Source organism: Penicillium chrysogenum (assembly GCF_028827035.1).
Source record: "Penicillium chrysogenum strain IBT 35668 chromosome Unknown utg000005l_segment0_segment0, whole genome shotgun sequence".
Classification (NCBI taxonomy): Eukaryota; Fungi; Ascomycota; class Eurotiomycetes; order Eurotiales; family Aspergillaceae; genus Penicillium; species Penicillium chrysogenum.
In genome coordinates this window covers 8,559,650-8,574,211 of record NW_026622753.1, presented here as the reverse complement: position 1 = coordinate 8,574,211, position 14,562 = coordinate 8,559,650, and the positions used below count along the sequence as shown (strand labels likewise).

The 14,562-nt window shown below is 50.5% G+C and overlaps 6 protein-coding genes across 6 annotated transcripts; 3 read left to right on the top strand and 3 right to left on the bottom strand.

Annotated features, from left to right (window-relative positions):
* Nucleotides 1-513: 513 nt before the first annotated feature.
* Nucleotides 514-1,667, top strand: trr1 (thioredoxin-disulfide reductase TRR1; the record flags this gene model as incomplete). Its single annotated transcript, XM_056717366.1, has 3 exons — nucleotides 514-535; nucleotides 620-1,519; nucleotides 1,585-1,667. The coding sequence occupies 3 exons, from the start codon at nucleotides 514-516 to the stop codon at nucleotides 1,665-1,667; spliced, it is 1,005 nt and encodes a 334-aa protein (XP_056564988.1).
* A 548-nt stretch (nucleotides 1,668-2,215) lies between these two features.
* On the bottom strand, nucleotides 2,216-5,482 carry aof2 (putative lysine-specific histone demethylase Aof2; the record flags this gene model as incomplete). Its single annotated transcript, XM_056717365.1, has 1 exon — nucleotides 2,216-5,482. The coding sequence occupies one exon, from the start codon at nucleotides 5,480-5,482 to the stop codon at nucleotides 2,216-2,218; it is 3,267 nt and encodes a 1,088-aa protein (XP_056564987.1).
* A 638-nt stretch (nucleotides 5,483-6,120) lies between these two features.
* Nucleotides 6,121-7,504, bottom strand: N7489_011615 (TVP38/TMEM64 family protein; the record flags this gene model as incomplete). The annotated part of the gene is made up of 3 exons (XM_056717364.1): nucleotides 6,121-6,466; nucleotides 6,541-6,960; nucleotides 7,041-7,504. The coding sequence occupies 3 exons, from the start codon at nucleotides 7,502-7,504 to the stop codon at nucleotides 6,121-6,123; spliced, it is 1,230 nt and encodes a 409-aa protein (XP_056564986.1).
* Nucleotides 7,505-8,465: 961 nt separating this feature from the next.
* N7489_011614 (CCCH zinc finger and SMR domain protein) lies at nucleotides 8,466-10,798 on the top strand (the record flags this gene model as incomplete). The annotated part of the gene is made up of 3 exons (XM_056717363.1): nucleotides 8,466-9,394; nucleotides 9,455-10,180; nucleotides 10,234-10,798. 3 exons carry the CDS (start codon nucleotides 8,466-8,468, stop codon nucleotides 10,796-10,798), a joined length of 2,220 nt encoding a protein of 739 aa, XP_056564985.1.
* A 383-nt stretch (nucleotides 10,799-11,181) lies between these two features.
* Nucleotides 11,182-12,322, bottom strand: N7489_011613 (HpcH/HpaI aldolase/citrate lyase family protein; the record flags this gene model as incomplete). The annotated part of the gene is made up of 3 exons (XM_056717362.1): nucleotides 11,182-11,880; nucleotides 11,959-12,179; nucleotides 12,283-12,322. 3 exons carry the CDS (start codon nucleotides 12,320-12,322, stop codon nucleotides 11,182-11,184), a joined length of 960 nt encoding a protein of 319 aa, XP_056564984.1.
* A 1,097-nt stretch (nucleotides 12,323-13,419) lies between these two features.
* On the top strand, nucleotides 13,420-14,169 carry N7489_011612 (DUF846 domain-containing protein; the record flags this gene model as incomplete). Its single annotated transcript, XM_056717361.1, has 4 exons — nucleotides 13,420-13,510; nucleotides 13,572-13,617; nucleotides 13,675-13,961; nucleotides 14,021-14,169. The coding sequence occupies 4 exons, from the start codon at nucleotides 13,420-13,422 to the stop codon at nucleotides 14,167-14,169; spliced, it is 573 nt and encodes a 190-aa protein (XP_056564983.1).
* Nucleotides 14,170-14,562: the final 393 nt, after the last annotated feature.

The window sequence follows — 14,562 nt, the reverse complement described above, 5'->3', positions numbered from 1 at the left end:
GGATGAGATTTTCGATTACATCAGCGGTCTCGCCCTTTCACGTGACATGTGCTTAGAAAGCCTCGGAGCCTCGATGCTCAACCTGATTCAGCCGACTCGAATTGCCTTGAAATTGCTCTAAATTGCCTTAAATTGCCTAGTTTAAACGAATTATCTCTAATCTCGCGTGGTCTGGAAACCCCAGAAAGACAGAGAATCCAATCGCATCCTGTCTGAGGATCCAGTCTCCCTGAATCTCGCCGGTTTATCAATCAACTTCATCACCTAATCCCGGTCTCCACTGCCCCTCCGAAAAAAGATATTATACCTCCCCTCTCCCTATTCCTTTCCCCTCCACTTCCCAGAAACACCTTCAAGCTGTTTTCCTCCGCCTTTCGTCGTTTTCCCTCCCTTCGATCCATTGGATTGACTGCCACTGCGGCCACTACCCTTCACCAACAATCTCCTCCTTCGGCCTCGGTCTTCTCTAAGTCATTTCCGACGCCGTCGCGCGTCAATTCCAATACCGCCAGAATGGTGCACTCTAAAGTAGTCAGTAAGTGGTTTTTCGAGGATATCGAATGATCCGGATCACCCAGATTTCTTCGATACCAGAGTTCTAACCGTTTCCCCCCCGCAGTTATTGGCTCCGGCCCTGGTGCCCACACTGCCGCTATCTATCTATCGCGCGCAGAGCTCCAGCCAGTCCTTTACGAGGGCATGCTCGCCAACGGTACCGCCGCCGGTGGTCAGCTCACGACGACCACTGACGTCGAGAACTTCCCCGGATTCCCCAGCGGCATCGGCGGCGCCGAGCTCATGGACAACATGCGCGCCCAGTCCGAGCGCTTCGGCACCGAGATCATCACAGAGACCATCTCCAAGCTTGACCTCTCCTCCCGGCCCTTCAAGATGTGGACCGAGTGGAACGACGACGAAGGCAGCGAGCCCGTCCGCACCGCCGACGCCGTCATCATTGCCACAGGCGCCAACGCCCGCCGTCTGAACCTGCCCGGCGAGGAGACCTACTGGCAGAACGGAATCAGCGCCTGTGCCGTCTGCGACGGTGCCGTGCCCATTTTCCGTAACAAGCCCCTGTACGTCATTGGCGGTGGTGACTCCGCCGCCGAGGAGGCCATGTTCCTGGCCAAGTACGGCAGCAGCGTGACTGTTCTCGTTCGCAAGGACAAGCTGCGTGCCTCTAACATCATGGCTGATCGTCTCCTTGCCCACCCCAAGTGCAAGGTCCGCTTCAACACCGTCGCCACCGAGGTTATCGGCGAGAACAAGCCTAACGGCCTCATGACCCACCTCCGTGTCAAGGACGTTCTCTCTAACGCGGAGGAGGTCGTTGAGGCTAACGGTCTCTTCTACGCTGTTGGTCACGACCCCGCCAGTGGTCTCGTCAAGGGCCAGGTTGAGCTCGACGACGAGGGATACATCATCACCAAGCCCGGTACTAGCTTCACTAACGTCGAGGGTGTTTTCGCCTGCGGTGATGTTCAGGACAAGCGGTACCGCCAGGCTATCACCAGTGCCGGTATGTTCATACTTCAGCATCTCGTTCATAGTAATTGCAAGTTGGCTAACTCAGTATTCTACCAGGATCTGGCTGTGTCGCTGCTCTCGAGGCCGAGAAGTTCATCGCCGAGACCGAGACTCACCAGGAGGCAAAGCCTGTGCTCTAAATATATATACACCCTTTGTCCTACTGTTCTCTCCTATTTCTCGTTGTCATGATGCATGAAAACATGACGTTTGGCGCGTGTATCGAGGATTCTTCTTGCTTCTAGACTTATAACTGTTTTATGCGATATCTCATTCCCAATTCCCTGTGCATATTTCGATGGGTTTCCTTACGTCTTTCTTTTCTTTTCTTCTTCCCTGTTCCTTTTCCCCATCATGAAAGAGGAAATCGAGTGGTCTCTGTGGTTCTATATCAATTGGTCTGCTTGGGATGCCTATACTACCCATAGAAATAGAAATAGAAGAAAAAGAGAAGCTCCCATATCATCTTTAATACGTTCCAAAGTTTACAACATTAACATTCTCTTACTTATCTACATGAACAAGACCATCAGAATTAAAACCGTCATTCATTGAAATTCATTGATATCACTAAGGCTGAAACGATACTCATAACAAGCCTCTCTACAGAGACGGATTACCTTCTTTCCCCTTCTTTTCCCTAACCGTCTACGCAGATAATCTACCCACCATAAACGCCGATAAATCCTCATTTCTCAGACTTCAAAGCAGGCACAGTCGTAAAGGCAGTAGCAAGCACAGGCACGGAGGCATGTTCACCAACGTACTCCGGCATAACCCACTCATCAAACGGATTCTCCGCACACCACCGATCCTTAACGACAAAAGTCTTCCGCTCCCACTCAGCAATATCAACCTTCCACTTATCCCAAGCCTCGGCATTAGCACGGCGGTTAATCTCCGTCTGCTCGATGTACGGCTTTTTATCAGCTGCCGTCGCAGAACGCCACATCTGGCCTAGTGCGGCGCGGATCTCATCGCGGGGAGCCCTTGCGTTGGGATTGTTTGATGCTGCGCGGCGAGCTTCGTCGCATTGGTCGCGGCAGCGCGCCCAGTAGTCTTTTTGGTAGAAGAGGAAGGGGTTTAGGCCTGATTTTGCGGGGCGTGGTGGTGCGGAGCCCAGCTCGGCGTAGATTGTTGTCCATAGGGCTTGGTCGTAGGCGTCGCGGCGGGATTTTTCGGTTGAGGTTGGTTTGCGGGAGGTGGAGGTTGAGGGGGGCTTGGATTGCGTGGTTGTTGGGCTGGAGGAGAGGGATGAGCTGCCTCTTGTTCTTGATTTCTTGGTCGTTTGGCCGTTTGGTGTGGAGGATTTGCTTCGAGTTACTTTTGACTTCTCAGGGACGAGTGGGTGAGGCATTACGATGGGTCCGGATATCGGCTCGATTATTTCTGATGCTGCTCGGAGGCCTGACAGGTAGGCTCCGTGGACGGTTGCTGGATGGGTGCCGCAGGTGGCTTCCCCGGCGAAGTGGAGGTTGCCGATTGACCGGGCCATCAGGTCGTAATCGTCTGGGAAGGCCTTTGCAGCTACGTAGGAGTAGCTGCCGTATGTGAATGGGTCCTGGCCCCAACGGGTAATGATAGTCTCCAGAGGATCGGGAACTGTAGTATGTTTGAAGACATTCCGAAGTTGGCCAGTGACCTCTGTTATTATTTCCTCGTCTGATGTCGATTCTGCTTGGTGGGCTGCGTCACCAGCCATGAGGGCAATCAAGCACGGGAGTCCTGTAGTCTTCATGACATTCCAGAACAGATAGAATCGACCGCGGTTGGCCGCATAGTCTTCTTGGACCATAGAAGCAGGGTTGTTCGGCTCACGGAGTAGGCCAAACATATCTCGCTTGGTGTCCCAGAATGGCTCTTGGAACACTAGAACGACCTTGTTCATGATTCCGAATCCTAGTCTGTCAATTGCGCCACGCTTCCAGTCCGGAAGAGGAGGCTCGAATTTGATTTTCTGCTGCTTCAGGACCCCGAGAGAACCGGTGAAGACGACATGATCTGCTAGGAACTTTTCTCCGTCCTCGCACTGGACAACTGCCTTCTGGTTCTTGTTGGACCCAGTTGCGTCGTAAGAGATCTCGGTGACAATATTGCCGGTGCGGACATCGAGCTTTTCTGGCAGCATGTACAGCCCATACGGTAACTGCTGGTAGCCACCAATGACCTGAGAATGTTCACCCTCGAATTCGTTTCCGATATCCTGGTCCCACCCTGATAGGCTAAGTTTGTTCACGTTGGTTGCATTGGCGTACTCGAGGTTGGCGAAATGCCAATTCATCAACCGCATATCCTTGGTTGTCACCGGAAGCATGTTCTGATATTGCTTGACACCCTCGTCCATCACTGCACCGAGAGTCTGCGCCTGAGATGCCTCGGCAATCTGGTCCAGCTCAATAGTATCGTTAACGGTGTATCCTGGGTTAAGCTTCCATCCAGTTTTCTGGCAGGTCAAGGCTGCCGGGTCATCTTCCGAGTTCCCCGCTAGATCACTGGCCACATCAACGGATGGCTCATTTTCCGCAGTCTTGTGCTTTATTCCTCGTCGAACTCGCTTTGTGGGGACCAATAGATCTATTGTCCCAGCTGCCCTGGCCTCTTCGTACTGTCGCACAGTGAGTCCGTCATCCACCGCCGATTCGCGGCCAGCATCGATCATCTCGCGGTTTCCCTGGGCGGTTGGCGCGATCTTTGCTTTGTGACGATAGAATCCGGTTCGGTCGAGCAAATCATTGTAGAGCTTTTCTGCCATCGCATCCTGAACCTCATTCACGGGTGATCCATCAATATCGTAGATCGTCGAAACATCCCGTATCTTGTGATAGTGAAGTGCCAGCTGGCCACGAACTATCTGGTCGAGCGGGTTGCCATGGTCGAAGCCGACAATGATCTGAGCACCCATTTCGGCCTTTGGAACAAGCCCATCAGGCAGGTTTTCCGACTTGAGACTGTGCAACGGGTGTGAATAGATGCGTCCACCGACTCTTCGACGTCCCTCGAGGATAATGACTCGAGGCAGGGCGTCTGAACCACGATACTGGCGGAAAAGATGCTCCAATTGACGCGCACACCCCAGACCTGCCATTCCAGCACCGACTACGACAATTGTAGGTCCCTCTTTCCGTCTTCCACGTTTCGGTTTCACCGGGGCCAATGGAGCCTCCACGCATCCGTGATTGATGTAGCCATTTCGTGCGAGCCAGTCGTAAGCAAACGAAGCCAGGTTCATCCATCGATAGTCTTTGGCACATCCGAGTGCTTCTTCCCTGGTAACAGCCACCATGGGATTTCTCCCCCAGAGTAGCAGTATTCCATTTCGTATGTTGAGGTAGATTGTGACGTGAACGTGGCAAAGGTGGTCTTGCAAGAATTCTTGTTCTTGGCGATGGAGAGCGTACGGGTTTAGCCGTGATGCATACGCCGCTCTAACACACTGCTCGCCGTAAACAGAGGGGTGGATTTTAGATGGGATGGAGGATCGGGGTCGACATTTAGACAAATCAACTTTCCCGCTTTCCAGTACATTCTGTCCAAAGATAACTGATCGTGCAGAAAAAGTTTGTAGGGGATTGGGAGGAGGTGATGTAGATGTTTTTAGCTCAAAGGGAGATGTCAAGTCGGTCGAGGTTGTCGACTCATTCGGGGTACTGCTGCTGCCACCGGCATACAGCCTGTCCATCGAGCCAACAATATGGGGTCCATCAGATTTGAAGGTCTGCAACTTGGAATTGTTGTGTTCTAGATTGCCAAGAGCAATTGACGCTGAAGCTGCTTCGTAAGCCTTGTGCGTGATGCGCAGTCGCTTCGCAGGAGGTTCAGATAGTTCTGTCGGCCCAGATAGAAGGTGTTCTTGGCTCTGCACTGTGATCTCGGGGTTTGGAACATATTGGTTCATGTATGAGTCTTGACTCGGGGGAATTCCACCCTGGAACTTCAAGGACGCTGCGCCATACATGTTGATACACGGGTATCTGCAGGCAGCTCCTCAAAAGAGCTGTGTCTCAGGACGGTAGAAAAAGAAAGGAGAGAAAATACTACGTCAATAAAGACGTAGTTTGTGAATTCGAAGATGTGATGTCGACAGTCCCTTTCTATCCCGAGAATGTGTGGATATCAAATATTCAGGCGTTCACCCATGATATGGTCATAGGAATTCGATCTGTGGCAAGCCGAAGGAGCACAGGCTGAATGAATGAATCAACTAGGATTATGTTAGATGAGATGTAATATGGTAAAAAGGACGGAGTATGGGGGAATAGATCTGTGAAGAAGACCGAGGAAGCACGGATATCAGGACATACATCGAGATTCACCTCCACAAAAACCCTCCCACCGAATTGAGGATAAAGCCCATTAAAGAGAGCAAGGATATTGTTTTTTTTGAAACGAATGGTACTTGTAATTGAAGACACTTGATGAAGGGACAGTGATATGGAGTAGAAAAACCCTGGCTTGATTCCTCGGAGCGGGGCGTATTTCTCAGTCCGGCAGGTTGCGGCACGGAAGTTCGTCCACGTTCAAGGGCTCTCTCTCTTAAGGAGTAACGTTTCTTCATCTTACGATCAATATCAGGATTCTATTTCATTTATTTGGTTATTTTTGAACATGAGTGTGCAGACCATATGCCTCTTCTTCCCCTGCGAACCCGTCCGAGTCATTATCGGTGAACTCATCGTGATATGACCTCCTCGAGTTTTTCCAAGGACCCGGCTGGTCACTGTCACTGTCATCACCCAAGACCAGGTCAACATTGTCATCGTCCAAATCAGTGAATCCCATTCGCTCTTCTTCATCTCTTGCAAGCGTAAGAGAGGCTTTGTTCACATCAGGATCTTCCGAAAACCCACGATGAGGGCGGTGCGCTGCATGATCAGCCTGGAGAGAACCTCGGATATCTGCACGCTCTTGGGCTTCGAGCTCTTTTGCGCGGGCCAAAGTTCTAAAACAGGAAAAAGAAAGGGATCAGCATGGGCCCACAAGATATTGACAACAGATGAATCCGGGGGCTCAAACCTTTGGTATATATACCAACCGGTAAAGATTCCAATACCGACTGTAAAGATAATACTGCAGATATTCACGAATTTGGACCCGGCACTCATCTCCTCGCCCTTCTCGGAGAGCAGACGTATCCGACTACCGATGAACGCAGGAACCAACAATTTGGGAGAGATGATGGCCGTCGCAAGTCCGTACATCAATGGCTGCACCGTAGGAAATGTGGACACAGCTCCGTTGCAGATTGAGTAGGGCAACGGACATAAACGGATCATACAAAGAAGCTTGAGGCCATCATATTTCAATGTCAGGGCCAATGCGGCGAACCTCTTATCATGTTCCATAAGGCGTTTGACGAATCCAGACAGAATTGTCCGCGAAACATAAAACGAGACAGTCGACCCAATAATTGTGGCGGAAGCGTAGATCAACCATCTGTAGAAGAAAAATATCGAGTTAGCCTCCTGCTCACTGTTTTTGCCGATATAGTAAAGTAACATGAATCGGTCTCTTACCCTTTCCACACCCCAAATATAAAACCTGCCACAGTCCCAAATGTAGACCAACCTACAAGAGGCGGGAAGGAGACGAAAAACACACACAGCCACAGGATAAAGGCGGCTAGCCAAGACGTCTCCCACTTCTCAGCGACCGGGCCAAGCCAGATGAACAACTTCCCGGTCAACACCATGAACGCGATACCGGATGCGCCCACGAAGAGGGCGGCGAAGACAGTTCCGACTTTCTTCCATAGGGTCATCTCCTCCCAGATATTATTCATACGGACATATAGCTCTGTCCCGCGCTGGATTATCTGATCGCGGTAGCTTGTAGCCTGCGCGCTCGACCTACCGGAGTTTCGCCGGCCGGCGCGACTCCAGGGCGGCTGAGCATCACTGCCAGGAGAGGAAGGTATGGGATCCGGAGAAGAGGGTGAAAGAGACAACGCCCTGGCGGTGGACTGGTAGTCCGCCGGCATTGCAAAATGGGTATAGTCCCGGGGGGTATCAATATCTGGTAGGAGGATGGTCGAATCCGGGAAAAGATGAACCGCTCTAAAACAGTGACCGAAAGTGCGATACCTCAATAGATGAATATTCAAAGAAGTTCCAAGGGCGTGTTCAATGCCCTGATGGATCGAACATGGAGGAGTAAGCCAAGCACTTTCGGGCTGAAAATCACTGAAAGTCCAGATTGCAAGTCAGCGGATCCGCCGGACTTGAGCTCGGGTTGATCTACATGTTCCCCAGGTTGTTTACGTTCGTTGAATCTCAAAGTCTATGTTATAAGTAGGTGACTATGTGACTATCCCTATATAACTAGGTATATATTTGTCTATATATTTGTATCTATCGTGTCCATCGGATGTTGGGGATGATGCTATACAAGTACAACTCATATGTACATGAATCTTCCTATTGTCTTTATTTGTTTATTTCTAACAATTTTATAATTCTCTTCACATTTGGTTGTCTCCTTATTATGTATTATATTATCTTGTTAACACCGGAATTGTAAATTCCACGTACTCCCATAGTGTCACTTCAAGCTCAGCCGATAAGCTGTTGTGCCCCGGTGTTGATCCCCCTTCTCCGCCTCCCCCTCTTTGTCACTTCACCCTTTATTCAACCTTACTTTCATTCAACGATGCGATGTAATTATCTGCTTGTCATTTATCACTCTTGCAACTTTTATCTCCTTCTACAACTTTAAAACCAACCCTGGTACCCCTATCGCCCTTCCACTTTCACGATCACCTGGAAAGAAGCATGATGTGCCTCTGAATCCCGACTCCAGTCTGACCTTTTGTTTACTTTCGTCGAGCATTTTCGCACCTATTGCCTAGCTTCGGACACCCCATCCAGGACCCAATCCCTTCACCGCTAGGGTCCCCTTCAGATCCCTTTCCTCCGCCCGTGTTACCCACATCAGCGTACACCATGGTTTCCGACGAGCTTCTTGAACAATGTCTCCAGATCCTGCAAGATCAGGCACTGGATGAGGAAGAACAAGTGGAAAAAGTGGAGGACTTCTTGCGCGCAAACACCTCTTTGACGGGTACACCTTTAGAGAATGCGGTATTGGACATCCTCTGGCGCCATCGCAACCGAAACCTGCCAGACGCATCGCCCCCAGTTCGCCATACCGTGATTCGCCGCTCTTCGCCCGCGCCATGGCAGATGGCTCGATCATCCACACCGCTATCGCCTCATTCAACTTTAGGAACAAGCCCCGGGAGTACCTCGTGGATGCAAAACTCCCGTGGGCCATTCTCGCGGCCCCCGCTATCTTCTACTGTCTCTCCGTTTACCTCCCCACGTCCATCGCCCCGGCTTGCCCTTGCGCAGCCTATCCCTCATTCTCCAAATCTGAACGCCTATGAGTTCTCGGACCAAAGCCAGATCTCTGACTTCTATGGAGACCTTGGGGGCGATAACAACGTTGACTGGCTAGTCGCAGATGATGCCAACAGTACAACATCGTCCACGGGCGGGGTCAGCACCCCCGGCGCACTTAGCGCCACTGCTGTTGAATTTGTTCCGGATATGAGCCCACATGATATCCTGCGCACGGTGCTGGGTGACAAGCGATCGAATGATGAAATAGAAGCTGCACTGGAGGCTAACAGTTATGATCTTGGTGCCACTATTGCTTCGCTCTCGCATGATATAGAATCCGAGGCGATCTCAAAACAACATGATGACGGTCGTGTTTTGGTTGGCAAGTCTATGACGATGGAGCAAGTACGCCCAGTCACGCCATTGGGTAGCAGTCGCAGCCCTGTGGTCTGTAAGTACTGGCTGTCCACTGGTCAATGCCTTCGAGCGGATTGTCGTTTTAGTCATGACCTAACCACACATGTGTGCAAGTGAGTGTTTTTGAATATTCCGGATAAACCAATCCTTCTTTAACTAACAAACTTGAATAGGTATTGGGTTATGGGGAATTGTCTAGCCGGTGATGGATGCCCCTTCTCGCACGATCCTTCGGCGCTTATCGGCAATCTCAGTGTCACGGATGGAAGTCGACCAGCTTCTCCCTCTCCGTTCCAAGTAGACAGCGGTTCTGATGCATTCCCACCCCTACAAGCGGCAGATAACGGTGATCAATGGGCAAATCAGTATACAGGCCGGTACCCTGCCCATCTTTCTGCTTATCAAACCAGCAAATATGCGCCTCCTGGCCTCCTTCCTGGAATGGGCAAAAGAAATGGAAGCGCAACTCATCTCGGGCGCCCCAACTCCCGTCCATCGAGCCGCCACCAGAATCGGGAGTTGAATCCTGCCGCACCGTCTGTAGACGATCCAGATGCCTTCCCGACTCTTGCCGCGGTCAATGCGAAGAATGCCGGGAAGAAGCATCATGGGAAACGGGGCGGTCATAATAACCGCGAAACCAGCTTGAGCAAAGAAAGCGTCCCTTCATCTCTGGCGGATGTAGTTCGAATGACCCCATCTCCTGCCCCCGGGAAAACCAAATCTGGCTCCAGAAACAAAGAAACCAAGGGTCGCGAGAACAGTGCCGCAGCCCAGTCGATTCCACCACCGCAAAATATTCCCTGGCTGGAGACGGGCTCGCGGGCCAATCAACAATATATAAAATACCGGACAGAGGCTATTCGCCATGGCACTGTGCGAAACAAGTTCCTCCAGAGGTAAGCTTTCAGCCAGTACAATTACCATCACCACTTCTAACGGTCGTATCTAGCGCTGCCCAAGCATGGAACCGCAATGACGCACGAGCTGCCAAAGCATTGTCGTTGCGCGGCCAGGCCGAGAACGACGCAATGCGCAGGTGCCACCGGGAGGCTGCGCGCCAGCTTTACGAAGAACGCAATCAACATCTCTCTCACAAGGGATTGGATGAATCTTCGGAAGAACTTTATGTTGACCTTCACGGTCTCCACCCAGAAGAGGCTATCGAATATCTCGAGAAGATCCTGCTCAAGCATGCTCGAGAAGGCCTTCGTGTGGTGTATGCCATCACAGGCACGGGTCACCACTCGAAGAACGGCAAAGATAAAATCGGCAAGGCCGTTAAAGCATGGTTAAACGAGTGGCGCTACTTGTTCCGGGAATTCAGTGTACCTGGTGAGCGAGGCGGTTACGTTGGAGGGATTCTCGGCATCGATCCAACCAGTTATGACAAGACAGTACCCAAGGAGCTGGCTAGTGAATTGGTGGGGGCCAACGCTGGCGGAGAGCCTTCCATCCTGACTATGGGCAAAATCCAATTACTCAAGCGCGAAGAAATAGAAACTCAAGATCAATGACCACGCTAGGTCATTCAACTCAATTTGCGTCCAAGCGGCATGATACCCCAGTACCAAATCTATTGAATCCTTTGATAACTCAACTTGTTCCAACCTTTTCCGCGCAAGTCTGTGACTCAACCACAGCACGCAGAAAACCCCGCCAGGCGAACGTATCGAGTTCTTTAAGCAATCCTTTTTAGGATAAATTCTTCTTGGCTGCATGTTTCTATGTATTTAGATGGTCTCAGTGTGGCTGTTACAACTAGCGAGGCAACCGAATACAATCTACAGTAGGAAAAACTCTCTCAGGGAAATGATTCAAGCATACAACATACTAGGATGTACAACATGTACAGGGATATCATGCATAGATACTACACAACACTACATATATGAACCACCTACTCTGGTTCCTGATGCTTCCACTCAGCCCTCAAAGCATCAACATCAACCCCACAAGCCTCAGCCTTCTTAACAATAGCCCTAGCCTTATGGGCAACAGGAACATCAATCATCTTCCCATCAAGCGTCCAAGCACCCCTCCCCGCCTTCGCAGCCTTCTCATCCGCAATAACAGCCCGCATAGCCCACTCAGTCTCCAGCGCATCCGGCCCAAAGATCTGATCCGCAATCTTCACCTGCGACGGATGAATACACTGTTTCCCATTGAACCCCAACCTGCGTCCATCCAAGCACTCCTCCTGCAGCACAGCGGGCGGCGACCCATCCCCGTTTTCTGACTTGTACGCCGTACAGACGAGGTCAATCGTCGATGGCAGCTCCGCTGCCCGCGCAGCGGTGGCTATCGCAGACCGCGCGAACAGAAACTCTGTCAGCGAGGGCGTCCGCGTAATGCTCAAGTCCAGAGCGAAGTCTTCAGCTGCGAAAATCAGTCCTTGGAGCAAGGGCGAAGCGGCGCAGATCTGAGATAAGTTCGTCAGGGACTTGGCGGACTCGACTAGAGCCAGGAGCGAGATTGGGATTCTTTCTGTTGGAGGTTGCTGGGATAGAGTGTGTGTTATGACGTCTGTGACGAAGGTTAGGTCGGAGGCGGAGTTGACTTTTGGGATTACGATTGTTGTTAGGTTTGGTGATTGCAGCTGTGACGGTTAGCAAGTTGATCGTTGTATGGGCTATTTATGTCTGATGTTGTTGTCTGTTGTCTGGAGGCCACTCACGACTTCGGTCAAATCGCCCAGTGCTAGTCCGCTGTCTACGGAGTTAATTCGCACGGCGCGTTCCCGAATTCCTGCTGGTGCGGCTTGGTCGATTGCTCTCCGCACTAGGGAGCGCGCCGCTACTTTCATGTGCGGAGTTACGCTGTCTTCTAGGTCGTAGGTGACGCAGTCGGCGGTCAGTGAGCGCGATTTGTCTAGGAAGCGTTGGGAGGAGCCGGGAACTGTTTGGTGTTGTTCGTTAGTCTTGGGGTTTTCTTTTGGAGCTCGGAGCGAAATGCGGGGAAAATGCGATGCGGCTTTGGAACCTTGGGAGCTTGAGCTTACCGTAGAGAAGGGAACGACGGAGAGTATTGCGAGCTGCCATTGTTTATGGTTGATTCGTGTGTGCCTTCAATTGGTATAGAGTTGTGTGCTGTGTTTCTTGGGGAGTGGAGGTCTTTATGGAGTCGACTTGATCGGGAAGAAGCCGACTCGGCTATCCGTAAAGCCGCTTCGGAGTATGTCCCACGTAGAAGGTTAGCAGAGTCGATCTCTTTCTTTTTCTTTTACTTTTTTATGAGCTGATGCAATTTATGAGTTTGTATAGAATTGGCCATTTCTACTATGCTTGTAGGCAGTTCGTTGCATAGGGACCATTCTGTCATTCTCAGTGGTCAAGATTGATATAGATATATTTTCGCAAATCGATGCGTTTCCTACGTGTGTACATGCAGGTACATTAGGAGTTGACCATATCCACGCCTGTCATATCCATATTGTACTTCTTGGAATAAGAGGACTTATGAGACTAACGCAATGACCGCTTTTGAGGCCAGAAACGGCTACCTTTCCCCCTCTTGTTTTCATCAGATATAGAACCCAGGTCTTCCTTTGGAAATAAATCCACTGCAGAAATTAAAAAAATTAAGCAGATACAGTCTAAATTTGGCGGTTTAAACACCAGAGGAGTGCTCTACAATCGATATACCTACCTGTGTGCTTCATCCTCTGCTGCTTGGGTACTGCGATGTGTCTTCTCTATTGCTGTGGTGCAGAAGCATACAACATATAGATCAAACGACCTATACGCCTTATCGGCTTAGCGCCACGTACGTTGCCATGTGTGGCTGGCGGGTATCCACTAAGTGTAATCACGTGAATGCTTCTAGATATGTATAGAAGTAGGAATATTGATCAGATCTTCGTATAGACCCTCTTTAGTAATCTGAAATAAAGATCTTTCCACCATATGCTAGATAAATGGCCCTTGGTTAAGCAAATAATACACATTGTCAACAAAACTACGGAGTACTTGCTTCTGCCTGCAATTATTCTGCCATAAGAAACCGCCTGCACCCGTGTCTCGACCACATAGGGAGCATCATCAGTCAACAACAGACGTAACTTGGATCAAATTGACCCAATCTGCTGACCGAGAGGTCCTTTACATTCAGATCACATCAAACCTTCCACCTTGCAAATATGGACCAAGGACAAGGAGGTCAAGGTGACCTCAACTGGCGCCTTAGCGCGCACCCGATCACGCTACTTGTCTTCTTGGGAATTCGGATCGGTTCGTGCTCCCCCGTCCCGAGGAACAGCGGCAAGAATGATTTGACTAACTTGGTGATTAGGTGCGCTACTGATGTATCTATTTGGTGTACTCTTCATCGATGACTTGTACGGAACCTGCGCTGATCTACCCACGTATCAACCCGCATGCTAACCTCCATCTAGTATCCTCGTCTTCATTTTCACCCTTCTCCTCCTCTCTGCGGATTTCTACTACCTCAAAAACATTGCGGGACGCCGGCTGGTCGGCTTACGTTGGTGGAACGAGGTTGACACCTCAACCGGCGACTCCAAATGGGTCTTCGAATCATCTGACCCCAACGTTCGCACTGTGACAGCCACTGACAAGCGGTTCTTCTGGCTGAGCTTGTACGTCACGCCTGCTCTGTGGGTTGGCCTTGCGATATTGGCCATTGTGAGACTTGTGGGAGTTATTTGGCTCAGTCTAATTGGTAAGCTACTCCCAAGATACTTTGATATATGCCGGCACTAGGGATTGACTTTGGTCTAGTTATTGCACTCATCTTGACTATCACGAATACCATGGCTTTCTCTCGCTGTGATAAGTTTGGTCAGGCCTCCACATATGCCAACTCGGCTTTGGGTGGTGGTATTGTGAACAACATCGCTGGTGGCCTGCTGGGCAGGCTATTCCGGTAATGGTACGCAGGTTAATGTCTGTCTTGCCGTTAGTGGCCCTATATCGTCTTTCCTTTGCATGTGCTCTGTATTTCTAGCAGAATATTTGACCACTTACCATTCAAATGCATGCAATCTCTTTTCGAAAGATGGAATCTCATTTGTAGCTCTAATGTGATCGAGCATCCAGTCTAGTATAAGTTGCTTCCTAGATAAAGCTCGTTGCCCGAGGCAGGTCAATACATCGCTCCTTCCTCAAACAGGCAGTTTCCTCAAACGGGCAGTTTCCACCTCAGCGTCACTTGCCGGTTGTCTTATGTTCTCCTTCTCCTGTTCCCTCTTCCTCTTCCTCCTTTTTTCTTCCTTCTCCGTCTGCCTTCAATCCTCATCAACAAACAGCCTTCGCGTCTACTG